Source organism: Diabrotica undecimpunctata, chromosome 9, assembly GCF_040954645.1.
Source record: "Diabrotica undecimpunctata isolate CICGRU chromosome 9, icDiaUnde3, whole genome shotgun sequence".
Classification (NCBI taxonomy): domain Eukaryota; kingdom Metazoa; phylum Arthropoda; class Insecta; order Coleoptera; family Chrysomelidae; genus Diabrotica; species Diabrotica undecimpunctata.
Window position 1 is genome coordinate 131,714,482 of NC_092811.1, and position 27,673 is coordinate 131,742,154.

The 27,673-nt window shown below is 34.3% G+C and overlaps 1 protein-coding gene across 2 annotated transcripts in view; it reads right to left on the minus strand.

Moving 5' to 3' along the window:
• Nucleotides 1-27,673, minus strand: part of LOC140451476 (uncharacterized) — an 86,233-nt gene that overhangs the window by 56,660 nt on the left and 1,900 nt on the right. The window contains exons 1-2 of one of the 2 annotated variants that reach the window (XM_072545297.1): nucleotides 11,515-11,744; nucleotides 2,521-2,592 (exon numbers count right to left, since the gene is read on the minus strand). The exons of the other annotated variant lie outside the window; for it this stretch is intronic. Coding sequence (XP_072401398.1) covers nucleotides 2,521-2,558 — 38 coding nt within the window. The 5' untranslated portion in view covers nucleotides 2,559-2,592; nucleotides 11,515-11,744. Of the gene's footprint in view, nucleotides 1-2,520; nucleotides 2,593-11,514; nucleotides 11,745-27,673 lie in introns of those variants that run through there. 2 annotated transcript variants of the gene reach the window in all.

Below are 27,673 nucleotides of genomic sequence, written 5' to 3' on the forward strand. Positions count from 1 at the left end.
CCATCAAACGCCTGTTTGAAATCGATATACAAGTTGTAAATAGGTATGTTATATTCAACACATTTTTCATTTATACCTCTTAACATATGTGTTTGGTCTATAGTTGACCTCTTTGGTCTGAAGCCAGATTGGTATTCACCAATACTCTCCTCCGAAAACGATTCCAGGCGGCTGTATATAATTCCTGATAATATCATTTAGACGACATTTAAAACTATTATGCTCCTAGAATTTTTGCAGAGTCATTTGTCTTCCCTTTTGTACATAGGAAGTAGGTCTAAATTTAATATACACTTTATATACTCTAAGGGATTTGCAGTTGAACCATCGCTTGTTTAACAACAGCTATTCGTAACGTTATCGAAATCAACAATAAGTTACAAATCAACAGTTTAATAATTTGTAAACGTACTCCAGAAGTGAAAGTGCAATATCTACCCTCTGGGTAAGTGCTTGCAAATCATAATTTAACAGTATTTCATTAAATAGCTACATAAAAATAAATTCACAGCTGATTAAAAACAAAATAAATAAAACAGTTGAGACGTTATCAATGTTCTCATGGGAGAGAACCAACTACACAAAAGGATAAAAATTTAATCATTATTAAATTTAATTCCTTACACAAAATGTTCCCGATCGGGAATGGACCCGGATTAAATCCCAACCAGCAGACTGATCCAATCGACCAACAATCATATCCAATGCCAGGGATACAAACATCATACATACTTCTACAACAGCCAAACCCAATATCGGTAGATAAAATATGTCGCAGTATGATCAAAACCAATTACAACCCTTCCCTGACAGTTCTGCTAATCAATTGAACCTTCAGCCACAACCGCCTACATCGGCTCAAGTTAATACAAATCTAACACCCTTATACACTCATTCAAATCAAATACAACAGCCTCAGCATACAGTCGAAAACCCAAATTACTCTCCAGAGCAATTATCGAGCGAAGAAGAAATGGAAAGTAATACAAATGAACGTGAAACTCCCTCATGGCAAAAAGTAACCAAAAAAAGAAAAAAATTATAAATAAGTAGATCTTTTAAGCAAAATACGCAAACCACAATAAACAACAGATTCCAAGTGCTACAAGAACAAGAGATCGATGGAAACTAAACTCTCAACAACAACACTGATATTCAAATATCAACAACTCAATTAACAGATCAAAGGCCACCTCCAATATATGTCGTCAGAGTGACCGACTATATGGCAATGATTAACTCACTGACAAGGATCACTCCCGCTAAAACTTATTATACAAAAACACTACCAGATAGTGTAGTAAAAATAAACGCCTTTAAGTCCAGAAACGTATAGGAAACTAGTAAGCTATATGAGAGGAAAGAAATTGATACAGATGATATAAAAACTGAACTTACGAATAAAGGCCACCATGTTAGAAACCAATGTTTGATTATACAAAATTAAGAAAGAGAAAAATACCTCAACAAGTGATCCAACACCTCAAATCTAACAGAACTAGAGAAAGAAATCTTAACATCAGAAGATGTCAATGAAAAGTGGAGCAATATTCGGAAGGCATTACTAAATTCTGCAGAAGAAAATTGAAAGGCTGAAAAGACAAATAAAAAGCAGAAGTGGATACGAGTGAAGTGAGAGATGTAGTTCTTAACGATTTAAAATCATTTATTAAAGTGAAAGTCGAAAATCTGTGGCAAAACCAGTGGGACAGTTCAACTTCAAAACTTCGCGAGGTGAAAACGTTTGTAAAACCGTGGAAATCTCAAATTCCCAACAGAACTCACCAAATCATTGTTACTCGTCTTCGTCTAGGACATACCCGACTTCCCCATGGACACATAATTGGTCACATTAATCCCACTTTATGTGAAAACTATAATATCCCACTAAGTGTTAACCATGTACTTGTAGAGTGCCCAAGATACCAATTGCAGGGACAGAACAACCACATCATCGAATCAACAAATGAAATCTTAGGAGAAAATTGTAAAATTGAACATTTGGTAAAATTCCTTAAAGATATCAATGTATTTAACAAAATCTAACATTTGTAAATAAATTATCTTATGTATATGTATATATGTCCTCATATAATACCTCAGAGGTTGATGCGACTTTTGTAAAATAAAAAAAAAACATTAACTAATTACTCAATGTACTGTTTATGAGTAGATTGGAAATAGCATTTAAAAATAAAAAATATATTATATTATATACTCTAAAATACATAGTCATTCAAAATCTAGTGATCCTAATGATATTATTTGTTTGCTGAACTCATATACCAGCTGGTATCTGTTTTGGGTTGGGTAAATCGTATATGATCCCATTTTTTTTTATTTAATCGCTTCAAAATATTATTATAAACGATAATTTCACTTTGAGCACACTTCAAAGGTGGGCTAAATAATTTATTAAACAATTTGAGATAGATATTCTTTATTTTGTGACAGTATAGAAGCTTCGCTTCAAAAACAATTTTTTTTATTATCTGAACATTAATTATTATAATAATTTACCTTGGATTCGGTTGAGAGATCTCGTGTTGCATGACCATTTTTTCTTAATATTTAATTATTTTCCTTAATACACTTCTAAATAACAAAAATGGTTAATTCTCTTTATATATATATATATATATATATATATATATATATATATATATATATATATATATATATATATATATATATATATATATATATATATATATATATATATATATATATATATATTATTCGCCTCTACGGGGAGGAATTTTTCATTCTTACTAAATCTTTTTCTAATCTTCTAACACGCAAAATACCGTCTTCTCTCTGAACTTGCTTTTCTTAAATCATGTCGTGACCATCAAGTCATTCCAAAATCTTTACAAGTTAAACATCACACCAAATCTTCATCAATTTCCAAAATTCTTAGAGCCACTGGTTTTTCGCTTCTTAGAAATTCAATTCATTCCACCCGACGCAACTTAGATACAACAAATTCCCAACTTCTTAAAACCTACAATGACATCCACTCTTTCAATATCCATCCATTATTATGGGACATTTTCGATCGTCTTTCTCACCAAAAAGCCCAACACATTTCTGACAATAAAACCCAAACCCAGAAACGCAAACTGGACCAACTTATCTCTCAGCAAAATCCACCGCCCATTTCAAATCAACAACCTTCTACTGTTGTTCACAATTTCTCAGATATTCACATATCCGATTCAGCTACCAAAGCTCTGTCAAAAGGCTTCAATTTCTCTGTCACTTCTCTTTCCATTCCAACTGAGAAAATTATTTGTCAAACTGAAGAAGCTATTTCCCATCTTGCTTTCGACCAAGCCGAAGTTGCCAGACAAGATGTCGCCAGAATTCTCCGTACTTCCAAACCCCCACCTTCAAATATCAGTCTCTCAGAAAGACGTGACCTCAAAGAACTTTACAACAACCCTGACATCGTCATCCTTCCGGCCGATAAAGGTAATGCCACCGTCATTCTCAACTCTTCTTACTATTTCGACAAAATGTTCGAACTTCTGAATTCCACAGAATACAAACATGTCCCAAATGATCCAACCACATATCTAGAAAAAACGACCAAATCCATTATAAATAAGTCTACTCTATCTCTAGACCTCAAAAAATCTCTTATACCCAGAGAAAAATCATCCCGAATTCCAAAGATATACGGCCTTCCAAAAATCCATAAGCACAATGTTCCCCTAAGACCCATCGTCAGTGCATACAACTGTCCCACTCAGAAATTGGCAAAACATCTCGCTTCATCCTTACAACCATTAGCCGAAAACGCCTCGTCCTTTGTCAAAAACTCTTTTTATTTCATTGGTCTTCTGAAAAACTTTTCTATTTCACCCTCAGACATACTAGTCAGTTTTGACATTGTTTCTTTATCCACCAACATTCCCATCGATGAAACCATTTCCATCTTGGACTCTAAACATCAAATTCCCCAAGACACATTATCTCTTATGAAACACTGCATGTCTAATATATATTTCACGTTCCAAAATCATTTCTATTGTCAAATCAAAGGTGCCCCAATGGGACCGCCCTTCTCTCCCGTAATAGCAGATATATACATGGAACATTTCGAAACAGTAGCCTTGTCCTCGTCAAATCTCAAACCCACCTGCTGGTTACGGTACGTTGATGACACCTTTGTCATTTGGCCCCATGGTAAAGACACATTAGATCTCTTCCTCTCCCACCTGAATGGAATACATCCCAGCATTCAATTCACGATGGAAGTTGAGTCTGAAGCGTCTTTGCCATTCCTTGATGTTCTTATTCAGAAAAATCCACCTCACAGTTTTTCCTATTCCGTGTACCGGAAACCCACTCATACAAACCGCTATCGCAATGCCCAGTCACATCATCACCCCGCCCAACTTAATTCAGTCATCAACACTCTTATTTCCCGTTCCATAAGACTTAGCGACAACAATCACAGGTCATCCGAAATCAATTCAATAAGACAAACACTCCTACAAAACGGCTACCACAAAACCCAAATCAATAGAAGCATTCAAAAACTTCTAAACCCCATTTCATCCAAAAAAGAAACCTTGCCGCCGGATCAACCCAAAATCTTTCTACCTTTCATTAAAGGTGGCACTGACAAGATCAGTAGAACTCTTATCCCTCTTAATATCAAAACCATCTTCACCACTCACTCCAAATTGTCCAATCTCGTCAGATCCGTAAAAGACCAAATCCCCAATGAAGACCATGGTGTCTACGAGATAATTCCAGTTGCCCACGTACATACGTAGGACAGACAAACCGACGAATCCATAACCATATTTACGAACATTCTCTATCAGTCAAACATTCCGATACCACTTCAGCCCTAGCCCAACATCATATTCAGACAGGCCACAAAATAGATTTCGAAAAAGCAAAAACCATCGCTCCCATCCGCTCATTAAAAGCGAAAATCATTCGTGAAGCTATCGAAATCGAAAAACGGCCTAACAGCTTGAACACGCGCGATGACGCGAAACGATTGCCGGCAACATGGCGACCCCTTCTTCAGCGACCTCCCGCCCACACCGCTCAGGCCACGTCAGTTCAGACCACGTCAGCGCATACCGTTCCCGCGCATACAGCGAGTATAAAAGCAGCCACGCAGGGTAAGACCGGTTGTCACTCGACACTGGGGAGTAGGCAGATTGAGACCTCAGTGCCGAGAGACAGTTCTTGCAATATAGAACACGATACTGGTACGTCTCGAGTGAAGGGAGTAGGCAGATTGAGACCCCGAACCGAACCGTACCTATCACTCTTGATAATGGCTCCAAAATGGGTGCCGAAACGTTGAGTTTTAAATTCTCATCTTAAATCTTCTTCTCCTTCCAATTACTACCTCATAAGCTGTACACGTGTAAATCCCCTAAAGACAGACCCGGGAGAATTATTAGGAATCAAATTATTAGGAAACAGCTTTACATCTGTCAAGACTTATCCTGGAGCATACTTGGAGACAGACCACGTTCCACTGGTGGGAGTATTTCGAGTCAAACTCAAAACGGTGCAGAAAAGGAAAGCACAATCATACGACCTACGTATGCTGAAAGACCTCGATACCACGATGAGAGTCCAAGTCACGTTAAACGAGCAAGTGACTGCAATTAGAGACGAATCGAACGAAGAACAAATGATCAAACATATTACAGAAATAGTGCAAAATGTAAAGGATAAACACTTAAAGAGAGATATGATGATAGAATGAATGAATAAAAAATCATGGATGACAGATGAGATCCTGAAACTAATGGACGAGAGAAGAGAAGCCAAAAATGACCCAGACAAATATAAAACCATAAATATATTAAAAAGAACGAAAATCAGAGAAGCGAAAGAAAAAGAATCAAGGGAAAGATGTGAAGAAATTGAGACTCTGCAGTCAAAGTAAGATAGTCACAATGTACATAGGAAAGTTAAAGAACTCACAGGGGGACTAAGACGAAGGCAGAAAGGAAATATAACTGATTCTGACTGAAACATCATCTTGGAGACAGAGTAAAATAAGAACGTGTAAAGAATATCTAGAAAAACTATTTAAAGACCAAAGAGATAACACCTTTGAGCTAGAAGAAGAGGTAAATGATGGACCAAGAATATTATAGCAGGAAGTTTATTCCGCCATAACACAGTTAAAGGATGACAAAGCAACAATCCCTGATAATATACAAGCAGAACTACTCAAACTAAAGGACAACGAATCAATAGCAATAATCGCAAAGATATTCAACAAAATATACAACCCTGGAGAAATACCAACAGAATGGCTGAAATATGAGTTTATTGCATTTCCAAAAAAACCAGCAGCCAAAAAATACAAAGATTAGCTTACTATAAGCCTCATAAGCCATCTTCTAAAATTGTTCCCAAAGATAATTCATAAGAGAATCTACAAGCTGTGTGAAAGTCATATTGCCCCCAACCAGTTCGGGTTCACAAATGCTGTTGTCACTAGAAAGGCTTTGTTCTCAGTACACGTCTTATTAGTCTACAGCACGCCAAGATGATGCAAATACTAAAAGAAATAGGAATTAACAACCAAGATCTAAATATAATTAGTAATTTTTACTGGAATCAGACAGCAAATCTCAGAGTTAAAGGTGAACACACTGACTATGTCAAAATCATGCGTGTAGTGAGGCAAGGCTGTATTTTGTCTCCTCTAATCTTCAATCTGTACTCTGAAAGAATATTTATCGAAGCTTTGTACGAAACTTAAAAAGGTATTCTACTAAATGGTTACCTTCTAAACAACATCAGACATGCAGATGACACCATAGTATTTGCGAACAACTAAGAAGATCTACAAGTTCTTCTCCTACAAAATCACGTATTACAGTCAACAATATGGACTTAAAATTAACGTTAAGAAGACAAAGCTTATGACAATTAGCAAGAAAAGGATAACAGAAGGTCAACTCTACGTCAACCAATCCCCTGTAGAAAGAGTGACACACTACAACTACCTCGGCACCATAATAAATGAAGAATGGACCAACAACCAGGAGATTAGAGCACGCATTGGAAAAGCTAGGTCCACCTTTAATCGGATAGGGGGCCTTCTTCAAGCGTCACAACCTCTCTCTTGATACAAAAGTAAGAATTCTGCGATGCTACGTCTTCTCTGTCCTTTTTTATGGTGTTGAATCGTGGACCTTGAACGAAGACATGTGCAGAAAACTGAAAGCATTTGAGATGAGAATGCTTAAGATCCCGTGGACTGACCGAGTCACAAATGAGGAGGTACAGTTCTTCGGACAGCGCTGATGGGTATGTAGTCCAGTAACGAAAAAAACAGCTATAATATCTTATACCGGTTTTTGTAAGCTCTAAAGGTATATGAGGAATAGCTGATGACAAATCATTAAAAACGTACATTTTGCTTTGCTTTTTTAAAAAATCATAAAAAGTAAAAATATAATTTTTTGCGTATAAAACGTATCTTATACACTTTGGAGAAAAATAGTTCAAATAAAATTGTAGATCTTAAAAAGATCTTTAAATTGTGAGTTTCTGAATTAAAATACATAAAAAATTGACTGAGATAATTAGCAAGAACCCTTGTTTTTCAGTTCTAATTTATAAATGATAATAACTTTGTTTTTGCATAATGATATGTAAAATAACTACTTGCAATTATGGCAATTAATGAGTTATCGAGGTGTGGCAAAACTCAGCTTGATATATCAAATAGTTTGTTATTTATTTAATTTGTTTATCCTGGACAGCGATTATTTAAACAACTGTACTCACCCAAAGAGTGACTATAGAGTTCTAGAGTTCTATAGAGTGACTATTAGATCGAAATCGATTCTTTGAAGCTTTAATTTAAAGATATATTAAAAAAATTAAACATTTTATCATAGTTGATATGAGAAAACCGTTGGAAAAAAAGGTGACTTTTTAGCTTATAAACATTTATAATAACTTTGATGTTTTTTATGTCACGCGCTTGTAAGTAGTGTAAATAGCGCAAATTTTTTAGCGCGGTCTGTTAAAAAAAACGAAGCTTAAAAAGTTCTCCCCTCCACTTTAACCTGACGGTATTTTACGAGTATGATCACTTTAATGAGTTATAACTTTTTACACCTCTTCTGTATATGTCATCTATAAATTAAATCATAAAATCTAGATTTCACTTATATTTTTAAACGATTTTTTTTAATTATTTCGTTGAAGTGTTAATTTTTTTAATATACTTTAAAATTGAAGCCTAAAAGAATCCATTGCGATCTGATAAATACCTTTAGAGTTACTATTTGAGTAAGTACAGTTGTTTAAATAATCGCTCTCCGGGATAAACAAATTGAATAACTTATAAATTATTCGGTCGATCTTTTTGACATTTAACTTATTAATTACCAACATTGATGCAGGGAGTATATGCACCAACAGACGATTCCCCGAGAGTAGAAAAAGAACATTTCACGGAACAACTTCAACATCAAATAGAGCTAATTAAGAAGAACGTGGAGATAATTGTAACAGGAGACCTTAACGGCAGAACTGGAAGGAAAGAAAACGATAAAGTAGTGGGGAGATTTGGAGAGGATGAACAAAACGATAACGGAGAACGTCTGATTGAATTATGCGAACTAAACAACCTATAAATCACCACCGGATTCTTCAGACATAAAAATATTCATAAATATACATGGACGCAAGAAACACGTAAGCTGAAATCGATAATAGACTACATAATAATCAAACAAGATACCACAATAAAGATCACAGATGTGCGAGTCAGAACAGGAGCAGAATGCTGAACGGACCATAAACTACTGACTGCAAAAATTGGAATTGGGCATTAATTGGAAACATAACAAGACCCCCTCTGCAGAAGAACCGTTGAACACTTTAAGAGAAAAACAATACAATATAGAACTACTCCAAGAACAATCAATAAGAGAACTATACCAACAACGTCTAGACCAAAAATTAATAGAATTTAGATACGGCAACATCGAAGAAATATACGAGCATATAAAGGCGAGTATAAAACAAGCAGCATTCGAAGCCCTTGGAGAAAAAGAACATATAACAAATAAACAGCACTATTATGAAATAAATGAACCAACAAAAAAATTAATTGAAGAAAACTGCAATTATACAGAAAATGGCTGACTACAAACAACGATGAAATTTATAAAGAATATAGAGAAAAAGATAGAGAAGTGAAAAAACAAGTAACACAACAAAAGAATGAAGAATGGGAAAGAACCTGCTTAAATATTGAAACATACATAGGAGGTACAAGAACTTCGGAGTCATGGAAAGTACTGAGAGGATTGAAACAAAACTCAAAAGAAAAAATTAAATTGGGAAATATGCAGGACAAAAAATGGAAGGACTATTACAAGGAACTGTTAACATAACAAATACCACAATTCATTGGAAAAGAAAACAGGCGAAGACGAAGCAGATCCCCACAACAAGAAATAGAAATAACAGATAAGGAAATGAGAACGGCCATAAAAGCAATCAAAAATAAGAAAGCAACGGGACCTGGAGGCATCTCACCTGAGCTTATAAAATACGGATCAAAAAAATTACACCGGATGATAGAATGGATATTTTAGAAAGCCATAAATGGAGAACAGCTCCCAAAGAAATGGACGGAGGCATATATGACATCTATATTTAAGAAAGGTGATAGAAAATGATGCTAAAACTACAGAGGAATAAACGTAATATCATCAATGGGAAGATACTGCGAGAAAATATAGAGCAAGTGATAAAAGGCAAAATCTGGGAGGATCAGTCAGAATTCACGGCAGGAAGATCATGCGTAGACCACATATACACACTGGAACAACTGTTGGAAAAGAAAAAAGCAAAAAATAGAGATATACATTTGGCATTTGGGGACCAGAGAAAGGCGTATGACTCTGTACCAAGGTCAGAACTGTGGGAGGCAATGTACAAATTAGAAATACAGACGGAACTCATAGAAGCTACAAAAGCTCTGTATAAAGAAAAGAAAGTGTCCATTAAAATGGGAACAAGAATCATAGGAGACTTCGCCACGACAAAAGGGCTCCTGCAGGGTTGTTCCACATCTCCAACCCTATTCAAAATATACTTAGTGAAAGCCTTGACTACATGGAAAATAAAATGCGAAGACATGGTAGTACCGGTACGAAACGAATACCTATATACGTTAAGCTTAGCAGACGATCAAGTAGTGATTGCACAAGATCAAGAAGACAGAGGAAGAAGAGGAAGAAACAGAGGAAGAAATTAAGCAAAGATTAGGACAAACAAGAACAGTATTCTGAAAACTTAACTTAGTATGGTGGGATAGACACCTAAATATGAAGACAAAAACACAGATTTATAAAACATTAGTGCAAAGTATTACGACATATGGGGCTGAAAATTGGATTACACGCAAGAAAAACAACAGTTAGATAGAAGCAACAGAGATGGAATGCCTCCGAAGATGCTGCAGAGTAACAAGAATCGACATGAGCAGTAATGACGAAATAAATCAAAGAACATTAATAGAAACAGACATGCTAACATATATAGAACAAAAAGACCAAAGTGGTATATACATATAAGAAGAACTAACCACAGCAGATGGATAAAGAGAATAACCGAATGGAGCCCCATAGGAAGGAGGAAAAGAGGACGACCCTGAAGATCCTGGGGGGACGAACTAGACGACGCCGATTTATAAAAACGTTGCAAGGAATATCATTTGTAAGTACAACCCATTAGCGGAAAAACGTTGCATGTGCGTTAACACTAGGTACACATCCGACGTTTTTCTTCTACAAAAAATTACTTTTTGGTTTTCGGCGCCCATTAGTCTTTTGTTCTGTGTCATTTATATTCAACGTTATTACCTCATTAGTAATACTCACAAGTAACACTTAAATTCACAAAATTTGCTAAATATTAATATCAAAATAGTTTTTTGCTATTATCTCACCAATTTCATTTTGTCGTTTGCAACGTTTTTCCGGGCAGGTCTTCATTTGTTAAACAAACAAAGCAAAATCAGCTGCATATCTTCAAGAATTTATCATCAGCTATTTCTCCAAATACCTTGTGAGACTTTCAAAAACCTTTATAGGATTCTTACGTTTTATGGAAAACCTAATAAGAATGATACGATGTTACATTTTCTTGACACTATTATATGGAGTTGGCATTTATGGCAAAATAACAAAAAAAAAATAAAAACAACATGAAGTTTTAAATGAAATAAAAATCAGGAAGTGTGACTTGTGATACATTATGAGAAAAATAGTAAGTGTTAAGGCAATTGATGCAAGGCAAAATTAAATGCAAATAAAGCATAGAAGGAAGTAAAATATCGTGTTCACGCAATTCTGTCCGTAATGATTTTAAATCTCTGATAGAAAAGGAACTCGAAGAAGACGATATATAGATAAATTTATGACACAGATACTATATTTGTATAAAAAGAAAAGTAGCCAATATTATGTATTAAAGCAATAAAATTACGTATTCACTAAATGGTTAAATTTTTACGTTTTTTTAACTCTTTCACCAATATTTGTTCATTTCACTAATTTTCTTTACTAATTTCACCAATTTTCTTTCACTAATTTTCAATAATAATTTCACTTGTCAATTTCACCATCGTAAATGCACGCGTCGTTACCGGTACATCTAACACTGTTAAATTGTTAATCAACAAACAACAGACTGTTCCATAGGCAGTCAGTGGCACATATTACCTCATACGAGTATTACGAAATGACATTGAATATTTAGTAACTAGAAGTTTAACGACCTAACTCCTTAGACCGAGACCGACACGCCGGTGAAAATATTTACGAATACGATACGTAGGCCTATTGATATCTCTATCAAACATTTTAAATGTAAATAAACAATTTATATAAGATGATTTGAAAAAAATTTTGTTTATTTTGTTTTCCGTGTTTTAAACTTTAAAATGACATGTTAGTGAAATCAACGTAACCACCCAACATATTTACATCTTTTTTTAATTTTTACGTGTAATTTTCAGGTTCTGATAAGATAAGATAAACAATTTCTGCACAAAACTGACTCTTCTTTTTTTCTATTGCTTCACAAATAATTTTTTTACATAAAAGACAAATAACGTTAACTTTTTTTGGATGACATTCTGGGACACTCAACAATATCTGCCAAGTTTTCTTCTTCATTTGGCTTTCAATGGACATGTCTGCTGATTTGTAAGATCGCCAGTATTAAAGGCCTCCACAATTGGAAGATTCACGGTAACATGTTTGCTTTTATTTCAAACTTTCTACTGCAACGATATTTCCAAGTTAGAATCAATAACCATTTGTGTGAATCTAAATTACAGAAAAATGGAATTCCACAGGGCTCGAATATAAGCGTAGCGCTATTTTTAATTGCTATTAACAATGTTGTGTCGTACTGCAATGGCACTTTTTTGCACGCTGATGATCTGGTAATTCTAGCAAGAAATAAAAACATATTCTTCTTCTTTAAGTTCCATCTTCTATCGAAGGTTGGAAATCATCATAGCTATGCGGAATCTGTTGACTGCCGCTCTAAAAAGTTCTGCACTACTGCATTCAAACCATTCCCTTAAGTTCTTAAGCCAGGATATTCTTCGTCTTCCCACATTTCGCGCACCTCGGATTTTGCCTTGCATAATAAGTTGTAATAATGCGTATTTTTGACCTCTCATCACATGTTCTAAGTACTCAAGTTTTCGTCTTTTGATAGCTAATATTATTTCCGCCTCATTTCCTATCCTTCTGGTTACTTCTACGTTTGACATTCTTTAAATCCATGATAGTCGTAAGATTCTTCTGTAACACCAAAATTCAAAGGCAACCAACTTATTCAGATGGACTTGTTTTAGTGTCCACGCTTCCAAGCCATAAAGAATAGTAGAAAACACGTAACATCGAAGCATTCTCAGGCGTAGTTCTAACCTTATATCCCGACAACAAAGAAACTTTTTATGTTTAATGGATGATGCACGTGCTATTTCAATGCGTGTCTTAATTTCATTGGTTTGGTCTACATCTGATGTTATCCATGTTCCTAAGTATTTATAGTTATTAACACTCTCAATTGCAGTATCTTCAATAGTCAATTGGATATTTGCATGTGCAGATTTAGTCATGATCATGCATTTAGTTTTCTTCGAAACATATTATCTGCTCATAATCGTATTGTGTAGCTCTTAAGTCGATAGAATCGTGGTCTAACAATATTTGGCTTCAGTTTTCCACCACAAAAACAAAAGCTATACATTTTTCACGAGAATCAAATCCACAAAAGCTCCCAAATCTATTTTTATACAATTCTCCTATACCATATACAAAAGAAATAAAAATCCTAGCGATACAACTGAACTCAAAATTAAGCTGGACAACTCATATACACTCGCTAATACTATCGTGCCAAGCTGGACTAAACATTATGAACTCTGTATCACATAAAAATTGGGGAGCAGATTTTCCAACTCTAATAAATTTATATCGAGCTTTATTAGATCAAAACTAGACTACGGATGTGTTGTGTAGGTCCGCAAACCAAGCATTGCTCTAAAACTTTGGATACTCTTCAGAGTTCAGCCGTTAGACTTGCTCTTGGAGCATATTGCACCAGTCATGTGGACAGTCTACTCTGTGAAGCTGGAGAGCCACCCTTAAACCTAAAAAGAAAATACTTAACTCTTTCGTATGTGTCGAATATAAAATCTTAGCCAAAAAAATCCAGCTCTCCATCATGCTGTTGCTAACAGGTTTCAGGAAGTCTATCAAAAAAGAAATAGGAGTCTTTTACCTTTCTATGAACGAGCTAATAGATACTTATTAGATTTTAATATTGAACTACCTCCCATTTATCCTACCTGTAAAATAAATTTATGTTTTCCTTGGGTTGGTCCCTTTTCGCTTTGTAACCTTAAACTTACAGCATATAACAAAAATAATTTGATACCCAATTTTTTTAAAACTCACTTTCTCCATTTTCTCACACAGTACAAAAATTACCATCTTATATACACAAACGCATCTAAGAACATAAATGAAGTAGGGGCATCCTGTGTGATATCATATGAACATTCCATCTATAAATTGTCTCCTGAGACAAGTATTTTTACAGCAGAACTATTTGCCATAATTAGGTCCCTAACCTTTTTTTCTAGAAAAAAAAACTTCCCAAATCTCTTATGATATCTGATTCACTTAGTTGTCTGACATCAATTTCTCAGATTTATCCCTCTCACCTAACATTACAGCAGATTAAGTTAATTTAATATCGTATATACCAAAACAATTTGAAAGCAGAGTTCCTTTGGGTACCGTCACACGTTGGAATAGATGGTAACGAAAAGGCAGATAGTCTAGCTAGGTCCGCATCAGCATGCAGCCACATCAGTGGAAAATCTAACGGTACATTTAGATTTAAAACCTTACTTAAAAGCAAAATTGCACGATGTTGGGCAAAACCAATGGAATAGAAGCACTACTAAATTAATTGAAATAAAATCTTCCGTCCTTCCATGGAACTTCTGGCCTTCAAAGCGACAACATTAAGTCCTAATAACACGTTTCAGATTAGGACACACTTCTACAACACATGAATACTTGTTGAAGAAAGAAGAGGAACCAGTGTGTTTTGTCTGTGAATGTAAAGTGACAGTGAAGCACATTTTGATTGACTGTCCAATATACTCAGTTGAAAGACTATGTTACCACATTCCAAAAACATTAAAAGAACTTCTAACAGAATCTAAATACTTAGCTGACTTGATAGAAATCTTAAAATCTATAAACTGTTTTAATAAAATTTAACACAATTCATCAATAATTAAAATATATATTGTATACCTTATTATGTAATTGATATTTTGTATATGCCTATGTATATCTATTAGTTTGTGTGTTTTCTTATGTTAATAACCCTAAGTGGTTGAAGAAAAATAAATAAAAAAAAATATTAAAGGCACAGTCTCTAAGAACTGACACCACATGCGATTTTTTATTTTTATCTGCTCTGTTTCATATTACTGCGAGTGAGGGAGTCGCTTAATTTTAGCAATAAATCCATACGTTATCAATACGTCCCTGACAGAATGCTTGAAAATGACAACTACAAGCTATACTAGGACCGCACTGTGCTTACAGACCAACCAGTGGCCCATAATAGACCGGATCTCATACTAGTTAATAAAATTACTAGGAAAACAACACTTATTGATGTGGCGATACCCAGGGCCGCTTTATCTATTAGGCAATACAGGCAGTTGCCTAGGGCTACAAAAATACTGCACAAAAAATTATTTGTATATAAAAATTAAAATCGAATAATATTTATGTACATCCATCAATGGAATAGAAGTGGGCATTCATATCTAGAAAACAAATTGCATTCTCTTGACACTATTCATTCAAAAAGAACGAAAGTCGTAAATTTAGGGATTATTGGGCCGCCAGTAACACCGGTAGCACTGCAAAGACTTAGCGGAGCTGCATACAGAAAAAAAGCACAAGAAAAAATAGAAGTTGAAAAATTTGTAATAAACACTATCCCAAAAATTAACTCTTTTTTCACTACAAGAAGTAATGATCATTATGAAGCTGGTGGATCCAGTTCTGCTAACACAGAAACTTCGTAGGCAAAACCACCAGAAAATGTTAACACAGAAACAACTGAAGACTCTTCCAGTGCAACGTTAACACCGCCTGAAGAATTTTTTGTATCTACCGATCCTCCTAAATAGACAAAAGATGGCAGAACAATGGGATATTTACTTATGAATTCTCCACAGCAGGACCTGAATATTGACTTTTCATGTTCCGCCATTAGAGAGCATTCGACTGGAATAAACAGATCACTAACAAGGAATCATTTTTTCAGAAAAATGTTGAACGGTTAAATGAAGTTCAGGAATTGACTACTTTATTCTACATCGAAAATAGCGTATTTTGTATTCCTTGCCGTCTATTTCAAGCGCAACCGACTTCTTTCACTACACGTTTTAATGACTGGAAGAATGCTGGCACCAGATTAAAACAACATGAAGAATCAAAGGACCTCATGGCAAATGTCTTGAGCTTATTCAATAGAGGTAAATTAAAAAACGGAATGGACTGTTCCATAACAAGTACGTTCAGAATACTGGCGCAACCTGTTGTTGCAACAATAATTACACTAACCACAAGGGGACTAGCCATTAGAAGAGGTAATTCAAATATAGGATCAGTTCAAAACGGCAACTTTTTAGGTTATTTAAAACTTTCATCCTTTTTTACGCGAGCACCTTACTAATATTTGGAAATACTGGTCAAGGGAACTGTAATTATCTGTCAAACACTATATACGAGAAACTAATAATGTTGATAAGAAGAAGAGTAAGAAGAACAATTGTTGGCGAAGTAAAGCAAGAAAAATACTATTCTATAATAGTTGATTCGACACCAGGCGTGTCTCATGTTGATCAGCTAGTATTTTTAGTTCCCTATTTCTCTGGTGATAGTATGCTGACTGAAAGATTTATTAAATATATTCCATCTGAAGATCACAAATCTGCTGCTTTGGAATCGACAGTAATTTTGACTTTAAAGGAAAGTACCATTGATTTAAGTGATTGTCGCGGCCAGTCATATGATAACTCATCCAATATGTCTGGTAAATATTCAGGGCTGCAGGTCAGAATAAGAATCACAATAAACTTGCTGAGTACGTACTTTGCTCTGGACATTCTCTTAATTTGATAGGATCTTTGGTAGCAGAACCCTGTCTGAACGCCACTTCCTTTTTCATTTTTTTACAAGAATTATATACATTTTTCTCGGCTTTCACATATAGATGGAAAATTTTGACTGACAACTTAAAATCATCTGTTGTGAAATCTCCTAGTGAAACTAGGCGGTCCGTATTTTTTATTTCGCTGAGGCGAAATAAAAAATGCGCTTTTAAATATCTCTAACGAAGAATGTTAAACAGCAGCTGTGAAACATCAAGCACTTTCCATATGAAAAAATAGACATTTTTGAAATGGCTTTATTAGCTGTCATTTGGCAACATATTTTAGAAAGAGTTAACCTATACAATAAGTATGTTAAGAGTCCTGCAATGGATCTGGTTCTGTCGTTAATGAGTATGAACCTCTTTAAAATTATTAATCAGAAACAATTTTGCCATTTATGAAGAGGAAGCCAAAAAATTGTGCCCAAATAAAACATATAAAGAAATAAGAAAGGGAAAAAGAAAAATTCAATTTGACGAGGGGGCCGATGATAAACTAATCTTTTCAGCTAGTGATGAGACAAAAATCCACACATTTTATATTATAATCTACACTCTAATAAGAGACCTGAATAGACGTCTGGAATCGTATCGACTTATTTATCAACATTTTCGTGTTGTAACAGATTTGCCAAAATTAAACAATGAACAAATTATAAAAGAAGCTGAAAATCTGTTACAAATTTATAAAGACGACCTTCATACATCATTCATACATGAAAGCATTCACTTGACACAAAGGGTCATTTGGACACCACAATAAAATCACCAATTGATATATCTAAATATTTAAAGAAGATTGGATTGAAAGATATTTTCCCTAATTTTGACATTGCTTTGCGCATTTATTTGTGCATCCCATTTGCCAACGTGTCCGCTGAAAGGTCATTTTCGAAAATGTCAAGGATTAAAAATAATTTCCGATCAATTATGATGCAAGCACGTCTTAACAATTTGTCGATTTTGTCCATAGAAAGTGACGTAACAAAGGCGATAAATTATGACGACATTATAGATGATTTTGCCAAAGAAAAATCAAGCAAGAAATTTCTGATGTAATCGAACTGGAATGACAATTTTTTCTGTTATATGTATATAAACATCGTAGTTTAAATCCATTTTTAATGTATTATTATTAAATAAAAACTTCTGCTTGCAATTTTTTTTTTTTTCGCAAAAATGGTACATGTTTGAAGGGCGGCTACTAGAGAATTGACTAGGGCGTCAATTGACCTAAATGCGGCCCTGGCGATACCTAAAACCAATAATTTGCGTGTGAAATACAACGAAAAGATCGCCAAGTACAGAGATCTAGAAATACAAATTAGAAGGCAATCTCTATAAGCGTTGATTGAATAACCCATTATTAATTGATGATTTGGGTTATTCAATCAACGCTATAAGGTCATACAGACAGCTGTACTCTTCGTGACGTCCAGATGTGTACAAAAATTTTTGGGAGCTATACCAGCATACCAAGTCACCTAGGGCTCGATAACACGGAAAGAGTCCCACCAGAGCTCAATCCTTTTGATACCGTAGGTATCTGGGATAAGTGAATTTTTCCCTAAGAGGGAGTGTGAGCCTTATGGCCAAATCTGGATAATGATAAGAATAATCTTTATTTATACGTCCATAATGTTTACTTTTGTTTTGGTTAAATTGCGATTGAGATTCCATACCGTCGACCAAATTCATTGTTACAATATTTATATATTTATCGGTAAATATAAAACGAGTTGTATCACACTAAAATTCGTGTAAAGTGGAAAACTTGTTTCTTATTTACCTCCACATTCTGGACTGCTGTAATACAAGTTATTGTGTTTTTATTTTTGATTAAAATCAACTAGAAATAGGTAAAACTAGATGTTTTGTTTATCAGCAAACAGTAATTCTATTGAGATGAACGAGTTCTTGTTTTTGCATCAAAATAGACTTTGTCGTTTTTGTAAGGCACCTGTTGCACTGAATATTGATTTAGGAATTTAGAAATGTTTTGTTTATCGGTGAATATAAAACGAGTTGGTTAACAATAAAATTCATTCACCTGGAACTTTATCTATTCACCTGGATCTTAATCGAAGGCTTTTTCTAGATCTACGAAACAAAGATGTATTTCCGTGCCGTACGATTGAGATTAAGCCTATTGCTCTCCTTAATAATTCCTAGGTGTAACACCATCGCGTCCGGGGATGCATGGCACAGGGGGAAATGTATAGTTCCCTTAATTTATTAGGTAGGTGCTTTAGTGTGTTTTCTACAGTGTCTCTCAGAGCTCTTAATATTTTGTTATTTTTCCTACATGTCTATGCTGCCTGGGTTTTGAAGGCGGTTATCCACATATTCTGGGTATCTAGAATGGTTTTCTGTAGATGTAGACTTCTTGAGCTTCTTCCTTTTAAGAGTTTAATTATTTCTCTTTTGATCTTAATTTATTTTACTTTGTAATTGAGCAATTGGCGAATATTCTCTAAACTAGCACTGACAATTTTATTACTTGTGTAAAAACCACAAATTTTATCTAAACATTTTGACGAGAGATACAAATATTACGAAATATGTCCAAATTTCAAAAACGCGCTTTTTTGCATATAAAAGTTCATCTTCGATGCACGCAAATCCACAAATTTCTTTGCAAACACACGATACATTACAGACATCCACCGCAACTATTAGATCAATATTAACTTCTATCAATCACCAGCTAATCCAGCAAATCCCCAAATAAATAAGGGGACTGTTTACTCCTCCCACTATCACTGTAGCTGGTATAATTACACGATCCAACGTTTCACTGCAGTTGTGTTTGAAGGCAGATATGAAATTAAAATGTCGATGGCTGTGCTACTTGCTTGCTACTGAACAATAAAAAAAATTCTGAATGATAAAATATTTAATTTTTTCTGTGATTTTGATTTGATATTTGACTTGATAAAATAAAAATAATGTGGCTGATGAGGTAGTGTTTTGTGAAAGAAATTTACATAGAATAAAAAGTGGAACAGCGAAAATCTAGAAAGATAACAGAGTATTTGAAATGTTGAAATCTCAAGTAAATAATATTTTTCATATGGATGTTTGAACTAAGTTGAATGCTGGTCCTGTATGAGTGGTTGTCTGAGTATGTAATCAATACAAATACAAATACAAAGAAACAAGAAAATATTCAGTGCCACAACAGTTTACTAATACTTATTTTTTAGTCTTTTTTTACCTGGAAATATCTTTTAAATCAGTATCCCTTTAGAATTAGGCTCATTTTTTGGCGAGTTTTTGCTAGGTTTCTATGTACTAGGAGATATTTTCAGTTACAGATATGTTGGTAGGAAATGCAAATTCTTCTCAGATATGTGGATACTTTTGGTAGTCCAGGGTTGGTGATGTTTTGGCTTAATGTAATTAAAGGAAATGTCTTATTAAAAATACAGATGAACGTATCTAAAATCTTTGAAATTCTAGTCTACGTCCATAGAAGAAAAGCGCCACCCAGAAGTCAAGCATAAATTTTGGAATTTACGAAAGTTTTGAACAGAAAAAATCTACATAAATATATATATATATATATATATATATATATATATATATATATATATATATATATATATATATATATATATATATATATATATATAATATCTTTTAGTCTCTTCAAAAATGTGCTCGGAGTACAGATTGAATATCAGTGGTGAAATTATGCACCCCTGTCTCACCCCCCTTAAGATTTTGACCTGATCTGTATATTCTCTACCTATTCGGAGTACCGCTGATTGATTCTAATACAGAGTAGCTATTATTTTTAAGTCTTTTCCGTCAATCCCTGTCCTCTTCAGCACTTACATCATTTGTTCATGCCTGACTCTATCGAAAGCCTTCTCGTAGTCAATTAGGCATGCAAAAACATTACAGCTGGCATCTCTACATTTTTGAAACAATACCTGCACGCTAAATAAAGCTTCCCTCGTACCGACGGCGTTCACAAATCCAAACTGATTGGGCGCAATTTTTTCCTCGCATTTCCGGTAAATTCTTTTGTGGATGACTTTTAAAAACAGCTTCAGCAGATGGCTCATTAGGCTTATGGTTCTATAATCTTCACAAACTTTTGCTCCTGGTTTTTTGGGCAATGCTACGAACTCCGATTTGAGCTACTCTACTGGTATTTTTCCTGCCTTGTATATTTCATTAAATATTTCAGTTATTATTTTTATTTGTTCTGCATCTAATAGCTTCAATAGTTCCGCAGGAATTTCATCAAGTCCCAGTGCCTTTCCATCTTTCATTTCTCTGACGGCTGCCGTTAGTTCTTCTGGTAGGATTTCGGGACCTGAATTTTCTTCAATGGTGGGCTTTTGTATTATTCTAAGGTCATGGAAAAGCTTCTCCAAGTATTCTTCCCATACTTTCTTTTTATCTTCTTTGGTTATGGTAAGATTGCCTTCATCATCTGTTATTTTTCTGCTGTTACGTTTTTGGAACTTTCCAGCTATTTCCTTCACCTTTCAATGAACATTGAAGTTATCATATCGAATTTGATACTCCTCTATTTTTGGCATTGTTCTGGTTTTTGTTTCTCTTTGGCTTCTCTTACTTTTCTTCTGACGATGGTATGTATTCTCTTATATTCTTAGAGATTTTCTTTGTTTTTTTTTCTCTGGTCCATAAGTCCATAAGTATTTCATCGGTCATCCACGATTTCCGTTTTTCTGTATCTTTCTTTAAGTGTTGTTCTTTAATTTCTCTCACTGTTTCTTGTATGATGGTCAGACTTTTCTCTATAGTTCTTGAATTTTGCATTTTAGCACATTTGTATTGAGGTTTTCACTCACCTTCAGTCGAATATCGGGATTTTTCAGTTTTCTAACATCATCCTTCTTCATCGACTTACTTGTAACCGTTATTTTGACTTTGAAATTACCTACAACTGGTACATGATGAGAATTTATGTCTGCTCCTGGGTGTGTATTGACAGATGTACAGCCGTTCCTATACCTTTTATTTACTAGCATGTGATCAATCTGATTTCTTACAATCCTTCCCACAGGATCATGTGAAGATTTCCAGGTATACAGTTTCCTTGGGTGTAGCTTAAACCAGGTGTTGATTATTACTAATTGATTTGCTTCCTCAAAAATCTCCAACGTATCTCCCCGATCGTTCCGGTTTTCTAAACCAAATGGTCAAACTGCAGATGATGTTTTGCTGGCCCCAACTTTGGCGTTGAAGTCACCCATGAAAATTGTTTGGGCTTGGTTTTTTAACCTTTTCACGACTTGATTAATGCTATGGTATAGTTCTTCTATGTGTTTTTTCTGTTGTAGGTGCATACATTTGAATTATATTGATGTCGATTGGTCTTGCTTTTAGTTATATGTATGAGCATCACTCTTGCTGAGATTGGGATGAAGTTGTCACCCGATTTTGCCACTCCTTTTGTCAATATACTGCCGACACCCAATTCATGTTTGCCGTTATCTGTTCCAGAATAGTAAACGCGGTGTTCCCCGATATTAGCGGTTCCTGAACCTGGCCAACGCATTTCGCTTCTTACCAAAATATTTAATTTCATGTGTGCCATTTCTTGTATTGCATTATGGATTTTACCTTCCTGTGCCATGGTTTTCACGTTCCATGTGCCTATTCTGATGTCTTCTTTGCATTTTAATCTTTTTGTTAAACTTGTAACTGCTCCTCCCGGAGATCCGATTGAGGAGTTTACTCCGGAATTGAATTTCGCTGAAAGCATAGCCATTTGATTCTACCAGGACTTATCCAATCCGGATCTTTAATGAGGTGTCTTGTCCCAATCTTTCTTCCTCATCTCTATGCCGTTGACCGCTTCCACGGTTCTTCCGCCTTTGAAGACAGTTTCTTAACTCCAGGACAAATGGGGTGCACTACCATCTACTAGCTCCTCCACCCTAAGCTGTTGGCCAGTAAACGGGGATTGCTTATACCGGCAATCGCCCGGTGGAAATTGTCACTATTATTGAATTTATTAATTTTCTTGTGAATTCAAATTATTTCAATAGTTTAATTAATTTATTTCTGTTTGCCTGTTTTCAAATCGAGAAAATCAACATATATAGGAATCTTCGTACAATATATACCAATATATGTTTTGTAGCTTAGTTATTATATAAAACTGTTTAAAAGAATTTTTACTGTATGTACATTTTAAAAACAGGACAACACAGCTTGTAGCTGTTTGCTTAGGGGAAATTGCCTTCGTGACTGAACCAAACCTGGGAAAATCTTTTCGCTAGCTTATCATGCTCGTGTTTATCTATGCAAATCAGTCTCGCTTAAATTATATTTAATGGACAGCTATGCAATACCTTTGATAATGTGAATTTAAATAAAACAAAGAGTTTTTGGATCAAATCCTGAACGACATTAATAAACTACAAACATTTTTCTAAATATCATAAAACTGTTTTACATATATGTCTGGGATCTGCTCTGACAGTTGAAGGATAATATACTGTTTTGTGTTAAATGAGTAAAATTTAAATATTTACTTAAGTATTTACCGTATTTTTATATCAATAATGGTGCTAATTTATTATAGTCCAGGAAAATCAGATTTCCCTCGTAACACTGACCCCGCCAGGCAGTCGAAAGTTGATCTGAGTAGTATTGACTTATATAACAAGAACCTATAATTATATTCGCCTAACAGAAAAGTAGAATATCAACACTACGGACGCGTGATATATTCATTCCCAAAATCTAGAGATGCTGAAGAGATATCTCCTTGTTACAAAATCACTTATACTGTAACTGATTATATACAAAAGCGTATCAAAAGTAACAAGTAGAAACTCACAAGTAACGACAATCTAAACCTCTAAACAAAGACGCATAATTTGCAGTTTTAACAGATATGGATTCAGTAATCCTTACGAATCACATTTATGTCTGTTGAATTTAATTAGGTATATAAATATAATTTTTACTTATATGTGTGTGTGTGTTGGTATAATTATAGTGTCGGTTTATAATTATAGTGTCGGTTTATAATTATAGTGTTATTTAAATAAACTTAGAACTGTGAACATTTTTAAGGTGTTTGCTGTTTTCTCTCAACTGAAGTAAGTAAATTTAATATTATTTTGACTCTATTATAATAATTGTTATGATGATAAAAGGGTTGCAAGTGTCAGTCCATAATTAAAAAGATATATTAAAAAGGTCAATACTCACAATCTAATATTTACTTTCAAAGTTTTACAGAAGCGATCGGTTTCGAGGCTTTCAATATTTGCCTCATCCTCAGGCCCAGCAAAGAGATTGTTTTGTTAAAAACCAATAATATAGATATCGCCAATAAGAAGTTTTTCGCTTACTGTCTGTCTTCATCTTTTCCTTATGACACTATCATTGTGAGATGATATGTTGATCATTATATACGTATGTAAATAAAAGGTCTTACTAAGTAAAGAGCTTTAGGTCTTTACCTTGTAAGAACCTGTGACAAAAACAACAAAAAAAGGACATCATACTGCATAATATGTGATTTTCCATCTTCCATAAGTTTTTAAACTATATAAAGTCCGGATGTGGCAGCTTATACTGTATGTGTATTTGTCTGTAACTACTTTTAATTTTATTACAAACCAGAAGATAATCCTACCTTTTTAATAATAAAAAAACTTTGACAACAACAACATATATAATGATCAACATATCAGCTCACTACAATAGATAGAGTCATAAAGGAAAAGATGAAGACAGACAGTACCCTGGATGTAAGCGGAAAAACACCTTGAAAATAAAGATTTTGAGTATTGACCTTTTTAATATATCAATTATCTATTATCTATCTATTATCTATTATTTTATTAGAATATTAGCCTGTAAATAATATTTTGCAGGTTTGTATACACAGTCACTAAAACAAATTAATATGTCGGACACGGATTCTGCCGATGAACTCGTAAACATACCTTTAACTCCCCCCAAAAAGAGATTGAAAAAAGGCCATTTAAGCGTAAACGTTAAAGAAATAATTGTAAACGTGTATAAATACGTTACAAGAAAATCTGGCAATATTGTCCGCTGTTGAGAAAAGAGTAGCCGATAAAGTTGGAGTATCGGATAGTTCTGTGTTTAAAGTTATTAGAGCGATAAGAAGAATAGTGCATCAATTCTTTTTTAGAAATGAACTTCCCACGATAGATAGAGTTCTACAACAGGTCAACGACGACCCAATCTACCTGATTTCAAACGTACTACTTTTTACAAGCTTTTGAAAAAACTTCAATTCAAATTTGAAAAACGTGGCAGGAACAGTATGCTTACAGACAGAGATGACCTTGTAATCTGGAGAAGAGAATTTTTAAGGCAGATAAAAGATTATAGGAATGGCAATCGTAAAATATATTATTTAGATGAGACTTGGATTAACGCCGGTCATCTAAATGAAAAACATGGATTGATAAGTCAGTCACCTCATCAAGACAAGCATTTTTGGATGGACTCTCGACAGGTCTGAAAAATCCATCATGTAATTCCTGGACCCCGTTGTCCAAATATTTTTCCTAGCAGGATGGCTTATAGAAGGGCATATCTGGATTCATTTCGCATAATGTGTCCAAAGTACTGTAACTTTCAAAATTTTATGGTGGTCAGTACCTCTCGGTTCTTGTTGATTCTTCTGAGGACCTCCTCATTGGTGACTCGGTCAGTCCACGGGATTTTAAGTATTCTCCGATACAGCCACATCTCAAATGCTTCCAATTTTCTGCACATATCTTCGTTCAAGGTCCACGATTCAACGCCATAAAAAAGAACAGATTAGATGTAGCAACGCAGCATTCTTACTTTTATAGCAAGAGAGAGGTTGTGGCTCTTAAAGAAGGCCCCCATCCGGTTGAAGATGGATCTAGCTTTTGATGTGGAAATGAGTAGCAAAGATAAATAAAAGATACTAAATTATTCGAAATTACATAAACAAAATGGAATTTGGAATGGAATTTTACTCATTGTACCTATGTAGTTTGCCAGTACTTATTTTTCGTAATTGGATATTACTTATATGTAAGAGTAAAAAGATTTTTTCATCATTTTCGAAGAAAACCTTTCGTTTTACATCCGCAAAGTATGTTCCTTTGTGCGTTGTCGCCTATGCAATATTGAGGACGATCTATCAATGGATTCATATATAGTTTTGTCTCCTGAATCAAAATCTGAAAACGGCATTTTGATATGTCGAACCATCTTCGACATAACCGGCATCAAAGTCAAAAATAGTGACGTCACAATTCTTCTAAATATACATTCGTTTCTGCGGACACAAATAAATGTTAAATCGAAATGGAAACGTCGACAAGAAGAGGTCTCTTTTTTATATCATTAATGATAGTATTATTACTTATTTCCAAATATTGGTCTTAAAGCGTAAAATGTATTAAAACATTTTTCTATTTTTTGCCTTTTGATTAATACCACAATTATCTTCTAATGATGTGTGAATGACAGTTTACAAAATCTAATATTAAAGTATACTTCTTTGGAAGATTAATCATTGATTACTATTCTTTTAACAGTAATCCTAAAAATTATAAATTAATACATTTCAAATTTAGATGTTATAGACTGCTAGAATCTTAATACAACCCTGTACAATTATATAAATATCAGGTTTCGCGTGTTCTGTACCTGCATTTGTTGACGGCTACTTTTCTGTTAAATGAATTTAGGAGTTTTTCGGGAATTTTCGCTTTTTTTATCTATTAGCAAAACGTGAACAATTTGAGTAATATAAAAACCTTCAAAATGGTGTTTTTTAAATGTTTATATCCTTGTTTGTTGCTTAAAGTGTTGATAGAGCACTATAAGTTTTATCAATTGAGAAATTTTGGTAGAAAACTTAGTCTGCACCATCTTCGTCTTTTTTATTTTGTTGAAGTACAGTCGACAATGAGTTATGGTATAACTGTCTGGGGTGGCTCTCCTAGTATAAAGGACGTTTTCAAAGCCCAAAAGCGTATTGTGAGATGTATTGCGGGTGTCCCGTATTGTTGGTCTTGTAAAAGCCTATTCAGGAATTTAAATATATTAACAGTGTATGAAATTTCCATTTTGGAATTATTGAAACTAATTTATAAGAATCAAAGAACTTTTTTATGTAACAGTGATATTCACTCACACAACACAAGAAATAAGAGACAGTTTGTAGTATCCTATAGACATTTAGACATAAGTAGCAAGACATCTACTGTCTGTGATTTACTACTGTATAATAAACTTCCTTAAAATTGTAAAAACATTAATTCAACTACAGCTTTTAAAAAACAAGTTAAAGAGTACCTAGTGACCATGTGTCACTACAGCCCAAATTGAGAGTTGGCCTCCTCTCCCATTCTTATTACATGTCCGGCCTGGTATAATTTTTGTATTCTAATGAAGTCTGACAATGGTGCTGCCTTATAAAGTTGATAAAGCTCATTATTGTATCGACTACTGAAGATTCCTTACAGGTCCTAGTATTCTCCTCAGTACTTTCCTTTCGAATGTGTCGAGTTTGCTTTTGGATGTTTCTTTTAGGACCCATGCTTCACTGCCATAGCATGCTATTGGTCGAATTAAGGTTTTATAGATTCTCAACTTGTATTTCGGCATGTCATTTCACGTATAATATTGTGTGGGACTATATTTCTTCTCATCTGTATCGTTATTTTGGTTTTTTCTGTGTTAATTTCCAGACCTAGCCTTTTTATCTGATTATTTATCATTTTAGCATTTTTATCTTTTTAGCACTGATTATTAACCCACTTTCATCTTTACATAGACTTGTTTGAGGTTTATACTCATTTTTTATTATTTTTAAGTATTTGTAAGCCCCTCTAATTTCGTTGTTTTTGAAATT